At 37.0% G+C, this 19,427-nt stretch overlaps 1 protein-coding gene across 3 annotated transcripts in view; it reads left to right on the top strand.

The window, feature by feature from the left end:
- Window positions 1-19,427, top strand: part of PEX7 (peroxisomal biogenesis factor 7) — a 50,666-nt gene that overhangs the window by 14,649 nt on the left and 16,590 nt on the right. For all 3 annotated transcript variants that reach the window (XM_042795794.1, XM_032983159.2, XM_042795793.1), the window contains exons 6-9: window positions 4,029-4,135; window positions 4,534-4,647; window positions 6,304-6,359; window positions 16,989-17,088. In XM_042795794.1, coding sequence (XP_042651728.1) covers window positions 4,029-4,135; window positions 4,534-4,647; window positions 6,304-6,359; window positions 16,989-17,088 — 377 coding nt within the window. The remainder of the gene's footprint in view (window positions 1-4,028; window positions 4,136-4,533; window positions 4,648-6,303; window positions 6,360-16,988; window positions 17,089-19,427) is intronic.

Here is a 19,427-nt window from a genome sequence, read left to right as displayed (position 1 = left end):
AACACAGCACTATACCAGCTACTCAGAAGAAAATTACCCCTATCCCAGCTGAAACCAGGACACTCTCTATGATAGAAACAGACAGCGTGATCCTTTTAACATACCTAAAATAACTGTTTTTGAGAGTCATGAGGTTTGAGTTCTGTTCTTTATGCCCCCTCAGATTTTCTGTTTGATTCTGGCTAAATAATTTAATCAGGTTTGGTATGTAAAAAATACACACAAATAAACAAGTAATCTTAACTTGTAGTTATCCAATAGCACTGCAGAAGTACTTTTAATAGAGATTTCTTTGACTTTTTACAAGGGCATGTAGTGATAGGACAAGGGGTAATGGCTTTAAACTGAAAGAGGGTAGACTTTTATTAGAGATAAGAAAGAAATTCTTCACTATGAAGGTGGTGAGGCACTCGAACTGGTCACCCATAGAGGCTGTGGCTGCCCCCTCCCTGGAAGGGTTCAAGGCCAGGTTGGATGCAGCTTTGAGCAACCTGATCTAGTGGAAGGTGTCCCTGCCCGAGGCAGGGGGGTTGGAACTAAATGATCTTTAAGGTACCTTCCAACCCAAATCATTCTATGAATGCTACACCATATTTGCCAATAATTGTGTCCTTTTATACTGAATTATTTTCCTACAGTGAACTAAGATGTATTATTTGGGTGTTTTGTTTTTGTTTGTTTTTTTTTTTTCCTCTTAGTGAGACAACAGTGTCAGAAGATCAGATTTCTTGCTTTAGAACTTAAAAAAATGAATCTGATTTTTTTTCTAAGTAAAACTTCAAGCTAAAAGTACTTTGGTTCTTGAAAAACATTGTATCTGTCCTGGTTAGAATCCTTTTTATCTTCAGATAGTGTTTAAGATTTCTTGGATTTTCATTAATAGCCCAAATACCTAGCTAGTTTTAATAGTTAATGTACTGCTGCGCTGTCTGGCAGTGATTGCTCAGCTGGTTGTTGTCACAGGATTTAGGAGATTATGATGTATAGATTTGTGTAAAATGCATCTGTGGGTAAAAAAAGTATAAAACCTACATGAAATTTAAATCTTAAATAAACTGTATCTTTTCACTATCATACATTGTCATTCACATTAGCAGTCTTTATCCCATGTACGGGGATGATGTACTTGTAGATTAGCATCTCTTTCACAAATTTTGAATAGATGAGTATATATTGTGTAGTTCTATTGATTCGTCCAAGATTTCACAAATATTCATTAAAATGAAAGAAAGCAAGCACAATATACAAACAAATCTGGAATCATAATTATCTAACAGACCAGCAAAAATCTGTTTCCATAGAGAAATTGCTTCTTACAAAAATAGAGATATTTTGTGGGGGAAATGTTGGCCACTCTTGTGGTTGCTTACTTTGGGATGCCAACTGGAAGTGGCTGTTAGTCAATATGATTGTACTAGGTGTGCTTTTCTTGTACTTTCTGTTGTTAATATCCTGCTTCTGCTCTACCACATGCAAGAAATGCACCCTTTGTAATGCAGATTTGAAGGAATCATGGAAATGTCAAAGTTAAAAAATTGTTAACAGCAATTTTTGTTGAAATGTAAAAAAAAATATATATTGTGAGGTCATGGAAAGGTGCTTGAGGTAAAAAAAAAGAGTTTGTTAATATGGGTAATGTGTCAGGATTACACAGTTCATCAGCTTTTTATTTTTTTAAAAAAATAATCTGATTCTTCCACTTAGATGGAAAAATTTGATTTGCCTTTGGCTGTAATTCAGTCTGTTCTATTCACAGATAGATTCAGTTGCATGTTATGTTACTCCATTAAAAACATTTCACAAATAGTGACAGCCAGTATTAATAACAGCTAAGTCTAGCATTTTCAAAGAAATTTTTTAAAAAAAGGGAAATAGTTTTTTCTTGTGCATCAGCATTTTCTATTAGAAAATAAATAATTGGGGCAATTTTATATTTAGTGAGAAAATTGTTATTGGCTGAGTAACTTACTTTTTCAAATGCTTTTGGCCATCATAATGCTGCTGTGGCCCATCTCTGTAGCAGTTCATTCTAGTTCACCTGGATTTATATATTTATTTTCTTGGGAAGAATGATCCTGTCTGTAGTGAAATACGTGTTTTCCCTTCAAATCTGTTATCTGATGAAATTAAAATAAAAGCTTTTTAAGAGGTCCATTATAAAATCTCTGAAAGACTTAAGACTCAAACTGAAATTTGTCCTCTGCAGGCAGGCAGATTAATAAGACTAATTGTGGGTGGATGGGCATTCTATCTCTTTTTGCCAAGACCCTGCTGGTCATGTTTCTTCCTCTCCATATGTTGCCCTGTTTTTATAAGCACTGTAGTGATGTTTGGGGCTTCAGCTGACTGCAGGGTGTCATTGTCAAGAGTGCTATACATACACTGAGCAACAGTCTTGCTCTTGACAGTATTAAAATAGGTGAGGGGAGTGAAAACCGTAAGAAATCATGTGTTGTTCTCACCTTAGAAGTAGGGAATTTATCCACCAAGAGTACAGTACCTCTCACAGTCATGGAGTCTGAGGAAAAGCCAGTCCACCATAAGAGCAAAGCTTCCCATGATCTCGGTAGTACCACAGTCATAAGGCCAGCCTTGTGTCGTGTAGTGGAACCAAGCTCTCTAGCTTAATTTTTGTATTCAGACTTTTCAAACATTTTATGTCTTTTGCAAAATCTACAAGGCCTGGTAGTTCGTGCAATGGGAATATTGTTGTGGCTCTAGGGATGGTTTTGTTTGAACTGTAGCCAGTTTCTTGAAAAGATCTACGATTTTGTGTGCCCAGCTGTATATTTTAAGGCCAGTGACCGACTTGGACTAAAACCATAAAAATGCTTGTATCTAAGCAGCATAAAAATCATAATTATTGATGATAACTAATTTGAGGATTTCCAGAAGCATTTCTGGTAAAGAAACATTACTAATTTCTTCAGTAGCAAGGTAAAACAGTGGTTTTTAAATTTAGATAGTATTAATGCATGCTTTCTGTAGAAATCATGGGTGTTTGGATAAAGCTTCTAGTGATTTCCTTTGTCTCTTGAATGAACACAGGCATAATCATGAATTATAATTAATTTTCTCTATTTGTAAACAAATGAGCTGGAGAATCAATTTTTGCTGATACAAAGCTAAATATTCAGGGTTAATGAGAGAATTATGATTAAAAAAATTGAAAAGCATGGTTGTCTTGTCAGCTGATGCGGTTTTCCATGTCTTTGTAAGCCATTAGGAACTGAGTTGGTAAGAAGGGTATACATAAATGCTGAAGATGTTCAGGGGTAGAAGGCAGTTTCTGATTGGAGGTGAAGAGAGAGGCTCAGGTGATTCATGGCTCTTAAGCTGGATTCCCTTCATTGCTCTGTGAAGACCTTTGCATGTTTGCGCGTGCAGGTGTGCGTATTATGTGCTCTGAGGTTAAAGCAGACGTTGCCTTTAATATGTGTAATAGTTACAGCAGAATGAATTTATCTTCTGAAAGTAACAGTGCAGGTTTTGCACGTGATGAGTATAGGTCTTAAATTTTCCTTTCATTGAAAGAATCTGAAGATAAACTGCATTTTAAATACTGTTTACTTTTCAGCACACCAAAAGCATGTCTAGGTACTTCTTCTCAGCTGGATTGCAGGGAAAATTTTTTTCATCATTCTGGTCTTCTAAGTCCGTTTTTAAACGGACCTTAAGTTCCTACTTTAGTTAAGTGTTATTTTAGTATTTTACCCCATCTCCTTTTAATCAAATCTGAGTTTAAAAAATAATGGAAGTGTTAGTAATAAAATTAAGTTGTTGTTTTTTTGGTTTTTGTTTGTTTTTTTTTTTTAATTTTCTAGTGACAGAACAATAGTAAGTTCTGATTCCTGTTGTGCATCAGTCTCATCTCTGTCTATAATGTGCTTACTTCATTTGACATGAATGTCTTCCTATAATACTTTGTATTTCATACAGCTAAGAAACAGTTTTCTACTAAGTGCCAGTGGATTAACTGTGTCCCATAACTGATTCAACAATGCTGAATCAATTTCTCTTTGTTTCAGGTGACCAGACTTTAAGAATTTGGGATGTGAAAGCCCCAGGAGTTAAACTTGTGATACCTGCCCACCAGGCTGAGATCTTGAGCTGTGACTGGTGCAAATATGATGAGGTATAAACCTGCTGGTCCAAGTGTTTTCTTAATTGAACCACTCTCATTAAATACCATGGGGTTTTAATTGCAGTGTTGATGCATCCTCTTATAAAAATGTCTAGTTGCTTTGTTGCTCTCATTTGCTGCTACATCTTCAGAAAAGCGTTGTTCCGTCAGATAGATGGCCCAAGTAGATCAGAGTTTTTTCTTATTCTTTTGTATAGCGGACAGAATAGTCCATAGTGGAGAAACAGTTTGTATTTCTCTGTTCTCTTGAATTTATACACCGGAGATGTCATTTATGATTTATTCACCTGTATTGTTTGATTTATCTACCTTTTGTAGCCAACATATGCATCACTGCAATTTAATAATTAAATTGTCCTGATATATCGTATGTTTTATCAACTCATCAGAACTTGCTGGTAACTGGTGCAGTTGACTGTAGCTTGAAAGGCTGGGATTTGCGGAACATCCGGCAACCAGTGTTCATCTTGCTTGGTCATACCTATGCTATCAGAAGAGTAAAAGTAAGTTGTATTTGACTCCCCATTGACCACCATTGAATTGTGATATAAATTTTTCTGGAAAGCAGTAATATTTTATATTCTGTCATAACTATGGAAAAAAAAAATAGGTGTTAGAGATTTTGGATACTACAGTGACTTGTTCTTGGGAACCTTCAGTTTAGCATTGTAAAACATTTTGTTGTTTAGCTTTAGCAGATTGGTGGGATTTCAAAGTAAATGACATCTTCAAAGTCAGTATATTTCCATGAGGAGTGCTTGAGAGCTTGAGAGAGGGTTGGGAGCTTTACTTCAGCTAAGCTATATGGGAAATTTGAGATAGAGAAAGTACCTTCCCTTATTTGTTTTTTAAATGGTGCTGTGCCTTTTTCTTTCCATATAAAAGGTCAATATTCACATAAGCAAAGGTACAGAATTCGTTGTGAATGGGGTTTTTTGTGTATACAAAGGAAATGTTAATATGATTGAAGAGATTTTGAAATGTTATGCATGAAAGGCAACAGATGACTATACTGGATCTGTGTACTACTAGATTACCCACCCATGGAAACTTGTTCTAGATGCACAATGACATTTTTTTCATATTAGTCAGTGCTTATTATTTTTTTATATTAGTCAGATAATACCTATCATTGTAAAGCCTTTCAGGAAAACAGGCATGTTTATTAATATTTTCTAGGAAGTCTGAACTGGCAGAAAAAAAATGTCCTGGGTCAGTATTTGGCTTCACATGCCCTTGGAATTTTTGATGTGTTTTTGACAACTTTAAAAGTTACTGTGCTTAGATTGTAATTTGTCAGAAAAGGGTGTGATACAGGGAGTGGTTCCACATCACAAATCCTGTTTGTGGCCAGACAGCCTGAGAAGTTCCTGCTCCTCCTTATCCCAGCTGCCCTTGCCTGCTATCCCCACTGGCCATGGCTGACCAGTCCCATTTTCTTATTTGATTCCTGCATGACCATGCTCTAAACTGGCTCTGTGAAATGTTCTTCATAGCAGAACATTTAGCAGTGGTGTTTGAGTTTGTTTGGTTTTTTCTTGTTTTTTAAACAAGATAATTTTGTATCCTTATTGCTGCAGTTCTTAGACCTGTCTGCAGGAGTCTGTAGAAGAGTGTGTTCTATAAAATGCCCTGCAGGAGAGGGGGAAATTACGAAGTGATGTTATACTGCCTTCTGTTTTTCAACTTATCTCCAATTTTCCCAATTCTGTAAATAATTTCAAAATTTTAGGACATGAAATTGATGACAGTAATGTATCTTACATTCTCTGCAGTATGGCACAAATTTTTCTCTCTGAAAATAATAAACTGGTCACATAGCTTTTCTGAAACTTGTTTCATATAGTAAGATGATACTCAGCTTGTCAGCTAAAGGCAGAATTTAATGACTGTTTATATGACTGTCTTAAAAATGCCTAACATTACAGAAGGGTTGATTGGCACTGTTGCAATGATATCAAACCAAACCAGGATGTCACAGAGTCTTCCTTGTAATTACAAGCATGGCGGGGAAATTTGTTGTAGTCTGTTTTGATGCAGCATGATGTGGTACCTAACAAGACAGTTTAAAAAACTTTAGTGACTTTCTACTTACAATAAGTCTATATATGCTCACAATGTTTTTACTTTAAAAGTTGTTCTATTTTGTTTTCTTGCAGTTTTCACCGTTCCATGCAACCTTATTGGCCTCTTGCTCCTATGATTTTACGGTGAGGTACAGTATTTTTTTTTTATTGGATAAAAGTGGAAAGATAATCTATTTTAATGTGGCTTGCAATAGAAAACAGTTCTAGAGTGTACATACTGAAGTGCAGCTAATGTTGCTATTGGATGTTTTCTCTTCATAGACTGTGTTAAAAATGCATGGGTCCTTCACTTAAAAGCTAGCTCAGTCACTCTTCTGAATGATATCTGCTTTGACAGGTTCTTTCTGTAATCCTTTTCACATAGTTCTGCTGAACATAGTTGCGCCCGGCTGTGATAGTGTCCAATAAGAAGGTAATAACCTTTTAAATTAATATAGGTGGGTGACTTTGTATGTTTCTGTGATGTATTTTTATTTAAGCTTTTTATTAATGAAGTTTAAGTTTTTGTCCTATCAGTATCTGAGGAACCTTTAGTACTGTTCCACAGCATGTATGCTGAAGTTCTTTAGACGGTACTTCTGCGAGTTCCCCTGGCTGCCCAGTATATCTGATACTGCTGAGGATTTTATAGTACAGCTGATTTAAAAGTCCTAAAGAAGTTTGACTTCATTTTAGGACTTCTCTAAGATACAGCAACATAAGTCAATGCAGTATGGAAGTACATTCCTGAGTATTTCAATCACATTCTTTGCTCTACATTTTAATTTTATAAGATGGACTGAATATAATAGGCAGTACATTTACAAATGGGAGAAGCCCTCTTGCCTCCACAAGTGACTGCAAAGTTATCCCACTCGCCCAAATCATCCCAATTAATGTCACTTCAGGTTGTGTCCTAAGTGGTCTGACACCAGACACAGAAAGGTTCTGTTTCCTAAGGGAAACCTTGCTAACTCTCAGTGCCTGTACACGTTTCTAAATCAAACTCTATATAGTCTTGTGCCATGACATCATATAAAGTTGCATTGTGAAGTTAGTGTGTTAAGCATTGTAGGAATTTTGTATATTTTTCAAAAATCTTACTGGAAGATCAGTATAGCTGAAATACTTTGTTTTCATCCAGGCTCTTGGTTGCAGCTCCCAGAATGCAGCTAACGGAAACATACAGGGGTGCAAAGGGGCTCCGAAGTTCTGCTGTAGATGGTGTGGGACTGCTTGAGACTGTACAGTGCAGTGACAGTGGTGGTGTTCCACGGGGAGACAGCTGCTGGAGCAGTTGTCCTTGGCACTTGTGAGTCCTCAACCTTGACAGCACTAGAGAGAGTGTTGCTTTCCAGGTCTGAGGCTACAGGGAGCACCTGGTGCCTCTTCCTGGGGCTGGGGGTGATGGTGGCCTCACCTGTGGGAGATGTGTTCTCTTTGAGGTACTGAGGTGAAGGAGCTGCAGGAGGGGATGATCAGACTGCATACCACCAAGGATAGTGAACACAAGACTGACAGGGTCTTCACAGGTACCCTTCAGAGGTGAGAGCCCAGATCCCACAGTGCAAGAAAGGAGGAACAGTTGGAGACTATACTTCAAGCAGTAGAGGATAAGGATAGAGATTCCCATGATGGGGGGAGGCTGGAAACTTGTGACTTCTGGTGACACAAGTTGGAGCTAGAGAACAGATTTATTGCCCTGGAAAAGGTTGAACAAGAACAGGCTCAGTTTGAGGAGGGTCAGAGTCAGCTGAGCCTGAATCAAGTGTCTGCACCAAAAGAAAAATGTGCATCATCACTGGAGACTCTCCTATTGTATTCCCTCTTGAAGTATCTGTCTGCCAACCTAACTTGATGTCTTGAAATGTTTTGTTGCCTCCCTTGGGTTGAGATCCAGGAGGTTGTGGAGAGACTGCTAGCATTTGCTCAGACTCAGAACACTGCCTTTTCCCTTTTAACCTGTGTGGGCTCCCATGTTACTGAAAGAGGTGACCATAAATATATCAAAAGTGGCTACATGGCACTGGGGACCCAGGTGGTGCTTTTTTTGATCCTGACAGTAAAAGAGAAACTTATTCTGTTAACTGTTGATGAGAACTTATCAGCAAGTTAACACTTCTCTGCATAGCTGGTATCATAAGCAGGGCTTTGTCTTTTATAGCCACAGGGTCCTCTTTTAAGTGATGGGGTGCTGCAAGGCAGGCATAAGATCCATCTGATGAAGTAGGACAAGAGCATCTTTGCCAACAGGCTTGCTAACCCAGTAAGGTGTGTTTTAAACTACAGATAATCAGGGCAGAGTGACCATACCTTAAAGAGAGGTGAAAGCATGAGGATCAGAGAAGTGTGGGGAATAACATAATGCCAGAGGCTTTTGCGCTTTCCCCTGTGAAAACAACCTGACACCTATATACAGCAGAGGAGACAAATGTGGCATTAGAAGTCCACGTGCAGCAGCAGAGCTGGGAGATTATAGAGAGATGGTGGGACCACTCACAAAACTGGAGTGCTGCAGTGGATAAAGGTTCCTCAGAAAAGAGAAGCTAGGAAGGTGAGGTGGTGATAATGATAAATCTGTGAGTTTAGCAGTCCAGTCACTCCCTTAAATTTTCAGTCCATACATGGGCTTGTTCCTTTGAAAAATTGTTTCTTTCTCTTGTAGATTAGAACTGGATGGTGAGCTTATATGATACTCCTGTCCCCCATAGGCATGTCCTTATTTCAGTAAAGGACGTAAATGCTGGAGAACCTTTCTTAAGTTTTATGTTAATTGTTATTCTTTCGCTTATTGTAGGAAGGGGTAGTGCCTTGCCAGTGATATCCACTGTCATGTGGTTGGTGCCAGGAACCTGACAGTGTGAGTGGTGTGATGTACATATATATAAAACTTTCTAGACTGCTGTACCAGCATTCTGTCTTACATAAAGTGCTTAATTTTATTTATGTTTAACATTCAGTTCTCATAGAATACTGCACAGTGGTCTGTGGAAGGTTATTTATGGGATCTTACTTAACATCTCTTACTGATGCAGTGCCAGCTGGTTTGCAGCATATCGTTTCTCAAAATTCTTCTAGGTCTAAAATAAAAAGTGGTAATTGGTTTCTTCCAGTGACCTTGTCTGAGCTATAAGACTAATAATCAGCATGCTGATGCATTGAAGTGATTTGATTGTGTTGTCATGCTCTTCCCATTTCTGACACCAACAATATATCCTTCAGGTTTGGCACTAATGCACTTCATACAGTACCAAAATCTAGTGCAGTTTCAGTTCTGACATTTTCATATGTGGAAACTGTCAGTAAAGATGAGGAGAGCTCCTAGCTCATAGGTGTCTGTAAATGAAGAGTTTGGGGACCTTTTCACAAAATGCCACTCTTGAGATTATTTTTCTGACCAAAAATCTACTTGTGACCAGGAACAGAAGATGGGGTTGAAGAGATGAAATACACGTTTTTACCAGTTTTCTAAAACTACAAGTTGCTGGGTTTGGTATGAGTGAACAAGAACAGAGAAGGCAGGGTGAAAGTCTTTGGAAAAAGCGTCACAAATAAAATATTCTGTATAATGGGGGAAACTTGTTACCACAATACTTTGGGAAAATCTCTTTTAAAGAATCTAATATGATGACTCTGTTGTACCTCTACCAGGTATCCCATACTGTCATTTACAGAAGGGAATGTAGCTCACAGTAAGAAGTAGAGTTCATTTAAAAGTGTTCAGAATTCGACTTGATACACTGTACACTCCACATGCAATATGTTCACACATGCTGTCAGATATGCACATGCATCTACACATATGTGTACATGACTATATACTCACATATATATACATTTAAATTTAAGAACAAAAATACTTCATAAATATATAAAAGGTGGAAGAGAAGTAGGGATTCTGATACGTGGTATTAATTTTGGATCTTGTTGAATCTACTCAAGGCCTGTGAATTTTTAGCCAAATTTGATAGTAATTTATAGAACAGTATGGTATGGGAATCCTTTAATAACAGACTCATTGATACAAGCAGTCTTATTCTAATAGCAGCTTAGTTATGATATTGTTCTTTTAACATTTCTGTTTGAAGCTCAGGATTGTCTGCAATTATTAACATAGAGCAGATAATTGGATACAGCATATTTTACTGTTCAAGCTCTGTAATCTTAAATTTTACTGAAGCTTTATAGTTTAACCAAACAAACGCAAATCTTAGATAAGATTACCAAGCTGCCATGTGAGAGGCAGGGTTTTTGTTTGTTTCAGGTAGAACAGCCAGTTTAGCACATAATCACAACTGGCTACCTAAAAGCAAAAAACAGTAGGTTGAAAGTAAAGTTAACTATGCTTAGCTTTATCCTTTGCAAACAGTATAATGATTGCTTCTGTGCACGATAGTCAAGCTACTGAAAACTAGTTCACATGCTAACTTCATACTGGGGGCTAAGAGAAAGAGGGTGAAGATTTGAACTTGAGTTTTTACGTATTTGGGTATAATGATTTGGATTTATGCCTCATTGAGACAAATTTTTTCTATACTATTTCCTTACTCTTTGGAAGAGTTCAGAAAAAATGTAGGTTAATTAGAGAGCAGTTTTAACACAAATGAATCATTAAAATGGCAGGAAATGCACAAAGTACTGTAACATTTCCAGGACTTACTTAGGTCTGCATGCATGTTCTTAAACCTTATCTCTATCAAAATTCAGTTTGAAAGAACATCAGTGTCATCTCTTACTGGAATCACTGTTTCATATTTTTGGACTCTCTTCAGTATAAAAAAAAAAAAATCTTGGTGCATTAGGCACAGACAGCACTCACCTAAATCTAAACAGAAGATCTGATAAATTATAAAACTTCATTAAGCTGTTATCAGGCCAGATATTGAAATGTATTCATAAAAGCTTGCATCTGAGGCAAAAAGGTGATTTTTTTTTTTGTTGTTGTTGAAAGTTGTACTATACTGGACATTATTTCTGCAAGACATCTTAAGATAAACCACTCTCTCCAGCTCTCCATCCCTTCAGTAACTTGGATCACAAAGAAATCTTGAACTACTGGAATAATGCTGCTCATAAAAGAAACTGTTTTTCACTTCAGTTAATTATCCTTGTTGTCTTTTTTTGTGTGTTTTTTTTGTTTGTTTATTTGGTTGGTTTTGTTTTTTTCTGTTTTCTTCAAGGTGAAAATGTGTTTGCTCATTTGATCTCTTTTTTTTTTTTTTTCTTTTTTCCAAATGGAAAATGCCTTCCCAGTGGTCAAAATGCTTGTCACTGGTGGTTTACAGTGTGAAACTGAAAACTCGGCAGTAGAGGAACCTGTTAATTTGAATGTGTCTATTGATGATAGCTCCTGCATCATTTTAAAAAGTCTCTTTGATAGCAGAGTTGCTAATGATTGTCGGAGCTTTGGGCATTACATCTGCTGAACCTAACAAAATTCAAAACTGATTGTAGTTTTCAATTACGATTTAACCGTTTGTTACAACTATAGAATTAGTCAAAATCACTCGTACACCAGTGCAAAGTATATCTGTTCTCTTACATGTTTCCTTTTTAGATTAAAACAAGAATTACAATTTCATATTTTGACATACATGGTAAATATTTTGACATACAAATGAATGCCCAGGTTCTTGTATTTTTTAAATTCACTGGCATTTTCCTGCCTGCACATGCTAGTTTTCCTTGAAATAAGCATTATGAGATGAAATTTCTCTTACAACTAGGGAAGTGTTGGATGCAGGAGCTACTCATCAACTGATTCAACCTCTTAAACAGATTCATGTCTTTTATCTGTGAAAACAAATTTTTGGAGCTATGGATAGCACTATAACGTTGTTGAAGAATACAGCAAAGGGATATTTGTATTTTTTTCTTTTAAATTTCTCTCAGTAAACAGGTCTGTATAAGAGTCAAATATTTGTAATTAAAACCTTCAAGTATTTACACTTGAATATTTAACTGTGTCAGCATCTGAATATTTTTTCTTACGGAAAGTACATGTTTTCTAAATAACACCTTTTTACTTTCTGGTTGTGAAACTATCTTTTATTTCTATTTGTCATACAAATACATTTAAATCTTTCTCTATAGGATGTATTCTGTCTGCCTGAAAGTCAAGGTTAGGGTTTTGTTGTGGATAGATGAGGAAGCAGAAGTATTGAGATAGACCACACATACCTACAGTAGTACCTATATATCAGTGACAGTCACTTCTGTATATCTTTGTATATTTTAGGCAGCGGATTTACCCATTTTTAGCCAACTGACCTTTCCCAGTGCTTGATGAAGCGTGGGGCATGTGTCAAAGTGAACTGAAGCTCCAGTCTAGGATTATGATACTAAAGGATGGGGAATATCTAGAAGCTCTCATGAGACCAGATATGTCCATATGTTAGGGGTGTGCATGCCCTTTTAGTTAATTCGTGTTCTGGAGAGAAATCGGGGAACAAAGTAGAAGTTGGGTAACTTCTCTCTTATAACTAGACTTATCAGCAGCAATGAAGCTGTCACTCTCATGTGCTGACTAGCCTGCATACGCTCATGTCTTCATCCTTCAAGATTAGAGTAGCACATGGTGCTGCATCTTGGGCTGCACCTTGTATTGATGTAAGCTAAAAGTACTAGAGAAGGCATTTACTTGCCTAAATGGAGTTTCTCACATTTCTTAAATCAGGCTGAACTCTTTATTGGCAAGCAATATCTTCATTTTGTGAACATGCCCTGTTTTTAAGGGCACTCTGTTTCTGGTTTGATACCGCAACAGAATGATGATACAAATACGTTTTCAGGTTGGCTTTAAGCACATGATGATGATGAGAGTTATTCTCAAATCATTGGAGGAAAGTATTATAGTTAATGGTAAGTTTTGCAAGATCTTCAGAAGCAGAAGGGGTATTAGGAGGTCCAGTAACTAGTTGTTCTTAAAAGTTTTTCAGCTACATTGTGGCAGAAGAATTAAAACAAATGTAACTTGCAATCTGCCATTTTACCTTCAAGAAAAGTGTTTGTACGGGATTTCATTGTAAGGACATCAACTCACATGTGTAATAATAAAAAACAATGGTGCATATGCAGCTCTATTAGTGTAGGGTCATAAATGTGTAAGTGATGTGCTTTGTTTTCCCATACAGTACGTAGGAAGTAAACTAAGAAGTTAGCATTTCAGCAAGAATTACTTTGAAATAAAGCATGTAAATTGAGTCCTTAAGGAAGAACTATGCTACTGGAACAAACTCAAAAGTAAAACCTGTTTCAGAAATACTTTTTTGGATCCTCTTCCATTTGTCTCTCAAGCAATTCTTCCTCTTTTCTTTGATGCTTAGGGAAGATAATACTTTTAATAAAGGCTTTCTTCTATACCTGGGCTGCTTTCATAATGTTGATAGCTTACTGAAACTGTAATGAAATAATGTTTTACGACTATTATTGTGGAAATAATTAGATGTCCCCAGTTAATGCCTGAAGTGATAACATTGCCCTGATTGGATTGTATCCAAAAGTAGCTTGACACTAAGTTCTGCTTAGACCGAAGTATTTTGAGTTTGCAGGAAGAATTTACAGGTGGCTATCTTTGCACAGGGATTAGAGAATGGGAGCAGGACAATGAATTGCGTGATACACGTGTAGTAACCTAACACCAAGTTCTGGGTTGCTCTTGAAAACTTCTTGGTGTTATATATCCATATGCTACTGTGACTTCTGCCTGATGTGGTTGCATCTGCATGGTGACAGTAGCTGAGTTGGGCTTTTATGGAAAGCAGCCTCTAAATAGCTGATTCACACCCACCTAAAGATACAATGTATGAAGACATCTTCTATTTGAAACCTAAGAGCTTTCATGAGTAAATATTTATCATAAATTTTTTTTTGTTGTTCTCCAGAACGAAATGGACTTGAGGAGTCATGTTCTTTGTGCTTCTATCTGTGCATTTTCCCTGAATAATTTCCTGAAGCAACTTTTGAACCTATTGAAAACTTAATTAGATTTGACAGGAAGGCTGTTTTGTAAATTTACTAAGCTTGTATGAATTTAATGGAAATTCAGGAGCATACAAAGTCCAAAGTATTACCTTAAAGAAGGCAAAAGACATAGTATGAATTCACCACCTGTCTAATCTGCTTGCTGATCTGCTAGCTCTTCATCATGCAGCAACAGGTTGCTTCAACATATACATTGTACTGCCCTGTACAGACACTGGAACCTGAAATGATACTTGATGCCTGTTTTTTTTCCAGCCAGTGGTGAAGGCATAGGGACAGGAGGTAAGAGTAGAGTGGGGAGGAGGACATGGTAGGAGATAGGTAGAAGAAACTATATTGGGCGTTGGTAGAAGTGTTTTGGTAAAGGAACACAGAAGATATATGTAGCAAGATAGAGCTCTGTGATGTTGCAATGGGTGGTACGAAGTACAAAATCCATAAGATGACATAGGCTTTTTCTCTTCACATAATGACTTGTTCAGAATAAACAGTCCACTTGCAATGTATGTGCAGCTTATGAATTGCATATGAAGTTCATGTAGAACAAATAAGAAACTATCAAGAAATGAGGGAAAATGTATACTTTCAACAGTTCCAGTGAAAAAAAGTTTAAGAAAATGCACTTGCATAGGTTGCAGGGTGTCTGTGATCAGTGCAGATGTGACTGCAGTTGTGAGTGCTAGTTTTAATGTATTATGGGTACATAATATGGGCAAAAATGACAGTTCCATCAAAGTGACACACCTCTGATTGTACAGGCTGTACAAACCTGTAATGGACACTAAAAGAGTATGTGGTTGTTTGGTCCACTGTTGAAGTTCATGCTGCCATCTGCATAGATACACCTACAATTAAAGTAATGCAAGCATACCTATTTGTGCTGTGAATGCATCTTCATCTTGCTGTACAGCTATCCTGTTGGGTTAAATACTGTCTTGGAAAACCTGCGCTTCACTTTAGGTCTTCAGAAGGCGATGAAAGTTCACTCTGAGCAAAATGTTGTTGACACCATGCTAGTTTTGGAAGCTGGGCTATAGACAGTGTTTTTCACTTGGGACTGCAAATTTGTTATTAGAGCCATGATTGACTTGTCATCAGTGGTTCTCAGTCCTGAGACTGTACAGTTTTTTGGACTTTCACTAGTAATTACTTTTATTTCAAAAAAGCAAAGGTCCCAGAGAGTCTGTGGAACTTGAACTAAGTTGCAATACACTTAAACTCTATACTGGTTCTGACTTTTTGCAAACATGACTGTACAACAAACACCAAATTGTCTTATTTTTAAAATTGATCAGAAAGTCTCCAAATTTTTGCTCATGTAAATCTGAAGTTGTCTTCTTTAATCCTAGTGTTCAGTTACGAGCATCTGTCTTGAAAGATTTAGTAGAGAGCTAATGTGCTAAGGAAGGCTACCACTAATACTTACAAACAACATGATTTGTTTCCTAACCTTCTTATGAACAAATGTGGGAGGATGAAAATGCTGAGATGGTCTTTTGCTTCTCTCTCCTGCAAAATAAGTTGTTTACCTTAGATCTCAGGTACCAGGAGAAAGTTAAGAGGCTTGTTGCTATGGCATACCCATTGTGCTGATATCACTACTGCTTGTTTATCAAGGAAATAACATCTACACGTTAAACAAACTGACCTTGCTGGCTCCAGTGTTTGCTATTTTACCTGAATTAGTTTGAACACACGGTGCTTTCAGCATAGTTGGTCTGATAATGAGCTGTTCTTTTTTAAGTATTGTCACTTTTCCCAATAGGAGCAAGGCAGAAGGACCTCTGTGATTGTTACAGAGGAAGCAGAGCATATGATTGACCACTGTGAGAAAATTCAAGCTGTAGAAAATGTGATTAGAGCTGCCAGCCCCAAAAATGTGCTGTGCATTGCAGCCTATGGAATTCTGTAAGCAGTATATACAATGCAAAAAAGGAAAACACTTATTTTGTGCCGTCATATGGTGTCTTATCTATATGTTATTATCTGAAAGTTCTATTCCTGAATCCTTATTTCACGACTGAGATTTCTTGTACCTATACTTTCATCCGATCCTCTCTTATACCTCTCTTATCCTTCCTGTTAACTGCTTTGATGGACATTGCATCTAATGGGACCGTAGCTGGAAGAAGTAGAGCACTTCAGAAATCTATTTTCTGAGCATTTATATCAACCAAGGCTAGAAAGAAAAATTGCTTTTTGAATTATAAATTAGTGTAATTAATTGTGTAATGCAACTGATCTTTGTAGTGCAAATTTATTATCAAATTATAGTATTGAATTCTGTTTTACAGGAACACAGTCTCAAATTTGAGAATGGGAATGTCAGATATCTAAATGAACGTGTAATTTTCTGTAAATAAAAACCTCATAGTGAACAATACCAAAAACTGAGAAAAATCATAAACTGTGCTAATGTCTTTCAGGGATAAAATTTCCCAACTCTGAAGAAATATAACAAGAGTATTCTAGCCTACATTTTGTTCTGTTTTAATAATGTCCCAACGGCTGCTCTTTGGTGCCAACTTTGATCTCAGTTTCTGCAACAGGAGACAAAGATAGTTTTGCCCAGTGGAGTTTAATTTATGCAAATCAGCAGATGGCTTTGCAGGAATATGATTTGTTATGTTTCCTAAGTGGATGAGTTTGCTTTTTTAAATACCCTGGCAGCAACAGATTTGTCAATATCTTGTGTTATATTTTTGAAATGGCCTTTCAATTACTTTAATTGTGGTTTGTTTGATTTTATTTTTTTTCTCTCTCTCTCTTCCCTCCCTCCTTCCCTCTCTCTATAGATTTTGGGACTTTTCCAAGCCTAACCCTTTGCTGGAAATAGTCGAGCATCATACTGAATTTACATGTGGACTGGATTTAAGTCTTCACAACTGTGGTCAGGTAAGAGCTGGGATGAATTTATTTTTCACTTGCCTATTATAGCCACTGTGGTCATGGCTGGACTGCAGGACTCAGATCCTGAATAAGAGCCACCAGATTGCAGAAAGCTTCTGTAAGTGAGTCTGGCTGAGTGCTTATTAAATAAACCTCACTTCAGGTCCATTTTTATTTATAAAGCAGTTACCTGCTTTCGGTAGGAGAGGAGGGCAAGACAGACAGAATTGCAAAAATCAGATAGCTGAAAGCCACAGTGAGCTCAGGGAAGATGAGGCAGTTTTCTTCCAGAAGGAAGAGTAATAGAGAAGGGCCTAGAATGTCAAGCTGAGATACAGAGCTTTCTTCCATCTACTTAGAATGTCAAGTTAAACATTGGTAGTGTCACACATGATACCTGTACCTCGTTTGTCATATTTGTAATACTAGAAGAGGCTTAATACATAGTTAGACTTCTAAAAACCTCAGCTATTGATGTGGATGAGTGGAACCTATTTTATCAGGGGCATTTATTTATGTATTGGTTGTGGTAGGATTGTCCTCTGTTGCTGTTTTGTAAACAGAGGATTGTTGTTTGTAGTATGAACTGTTTTTTCAGGCAAGAAAGGCAGAAGAACTAAAGCTGATTATTTACTTTAAAATGAGAAAGCCTGTCGTTTTCACACAGAAATTACTGTCACTGAGTTAACTGTAACTAATGCGCTATTTAATGTGCCACAGATATCATTTGCATCTAGATTAATTTCTAATTCACAGTGAAATGAATTTTTTACCCCAGATGAAAATGACTTGTAACATCCACATTGAAATTCTGATTGGACGAAGCAAATAAAACCATCATAATTTCTGCTACAGATAAAAGGACACAGGAGAAGGGTGTAAGTTTGGCAAAATACTTAGCTTAAAGTACATGGAGCCATTCTAGCCAAATGCTAGCTTGAAGACTTTCTTGCCTGGTTGCTTGTTCCCTTAATTCTGTTGCCTCAGAGGTGCTCCAGTAACTTCATGAGGCCACACTGTGAACCACATAGTGGAATTTGTAAGGCTGGAAAAAAAATTCTCAAGTTTCAGGTTATTTTTCAGTGATGCAGGGCACCAATAGCTTCAAGGCCAGTTGCTGTGAATTAAAACCTCATCCCAAGTGAGTGCATAGGTACGATTCTGGCTGAATTGGGTCTGGAGGGAGCAGCAAGCACAGTGTAATACATTAGGGCCTTACAGTGTTAAATCACTGCATGCTCTGAGTCCAGTTCAACTTTCTATGAAGTTGGTGTGGGTCTTGCCATGGATCTGAATGAGGCAAGATTTTTCTTCATTTTGTATTGAGGTTGTGATTACATCCTGATTATAAACCTGTTGCAAAGTGCCCTGTGTATTACAGAACGGGTCTCACTGGATGGTGTTTCTGACTGTTGGGCTATATATGACTTCTTTTTGTATAATTTCTCTGTCAAACGTAGAGTTACTACTATGTGGATATTCTTTCTTTTGTAGCTGCAATGTATGGAATAGCTTTCTTGGAACAAGGCCAAGTAAATGCTCATTGGTGATAGATAATAAATTGAAAGCAAACAGCTGCACATGTACTTGTATGTTGGAAAAAGGAGAATGATGGTGTGCATACACACCTACATTAGGGCATTCATGCATCCAGGTATTTTTTTTTTACACACACAGAAATTCTGCAAGTCTGATGTTGGACTTAATGCACAAAATCTGTAAAACTGGGATATATATCCATATACACTGCATGCCAATGTGCCTTCCAAACAGAAGTTTGGCATCTGCAACAGCTTTAATATTCTTCTGGTTTTTTCTATTGAGTTGATTTAATGTATTGTGAGGGTTGGATATCACAGCGATGCAAAATGTAAACATTCTGGCTTTTAAAAGAAGTTTTAAAACCTGTGATAGAATTAAACTATAACTACAAGAAAAACAACAAACACTTACTGAATAGTTGCTTCCAGTATGAGCACTTGCAGCCTTTCCCTGGATTCTGCATCAATCCAGTTAAGATTATTTGCTTAAATTTTATGTTACTGTTCCCAATATGTAGGTTGCCTTCATGTCTGCTCTCTATCAAGACTTGATAATGTTGTTCTTCATGCATTTGTATGATTTGTGATTTTCCCTGTGTGCTTTATAAGGAGTTACGACTTGAGATTTGAACTGCTTGTCCATGTATACAGGGTATTTTATTCATAATGGACAAGCTATTCATTTGTAGTCAAATTAAGTACCAGTCTGGTCATTAACCTTTGCTTTCGTTCTTAATGATATTTTTGTTGTCTAGCCAGATGATATTTTCTTTGGCTTTACCCAATGAATTTCAGCATTTTGGA

Source organism: Tyto alba, unplaced genomic scaffold, assembly GCF_018691265.1.
Source record: "Tyto alba isolate M040663 unplaced genomic scaffold, T.alba_DEE_v4.0 Super-Scaffold_22, whole genome shotgun sequence".
Taxonomy (NCBI): domain Eukaryota; kingdom Metazoa; phylum Chordata; class Aves; order Strigiformes; family Tytonidae; genus Tyto; species Tyto alba.
Note: the sequence above shows the minus strand (reverse complement) of the source record. Positions and strands in the feature narration are given on the sequence as shown.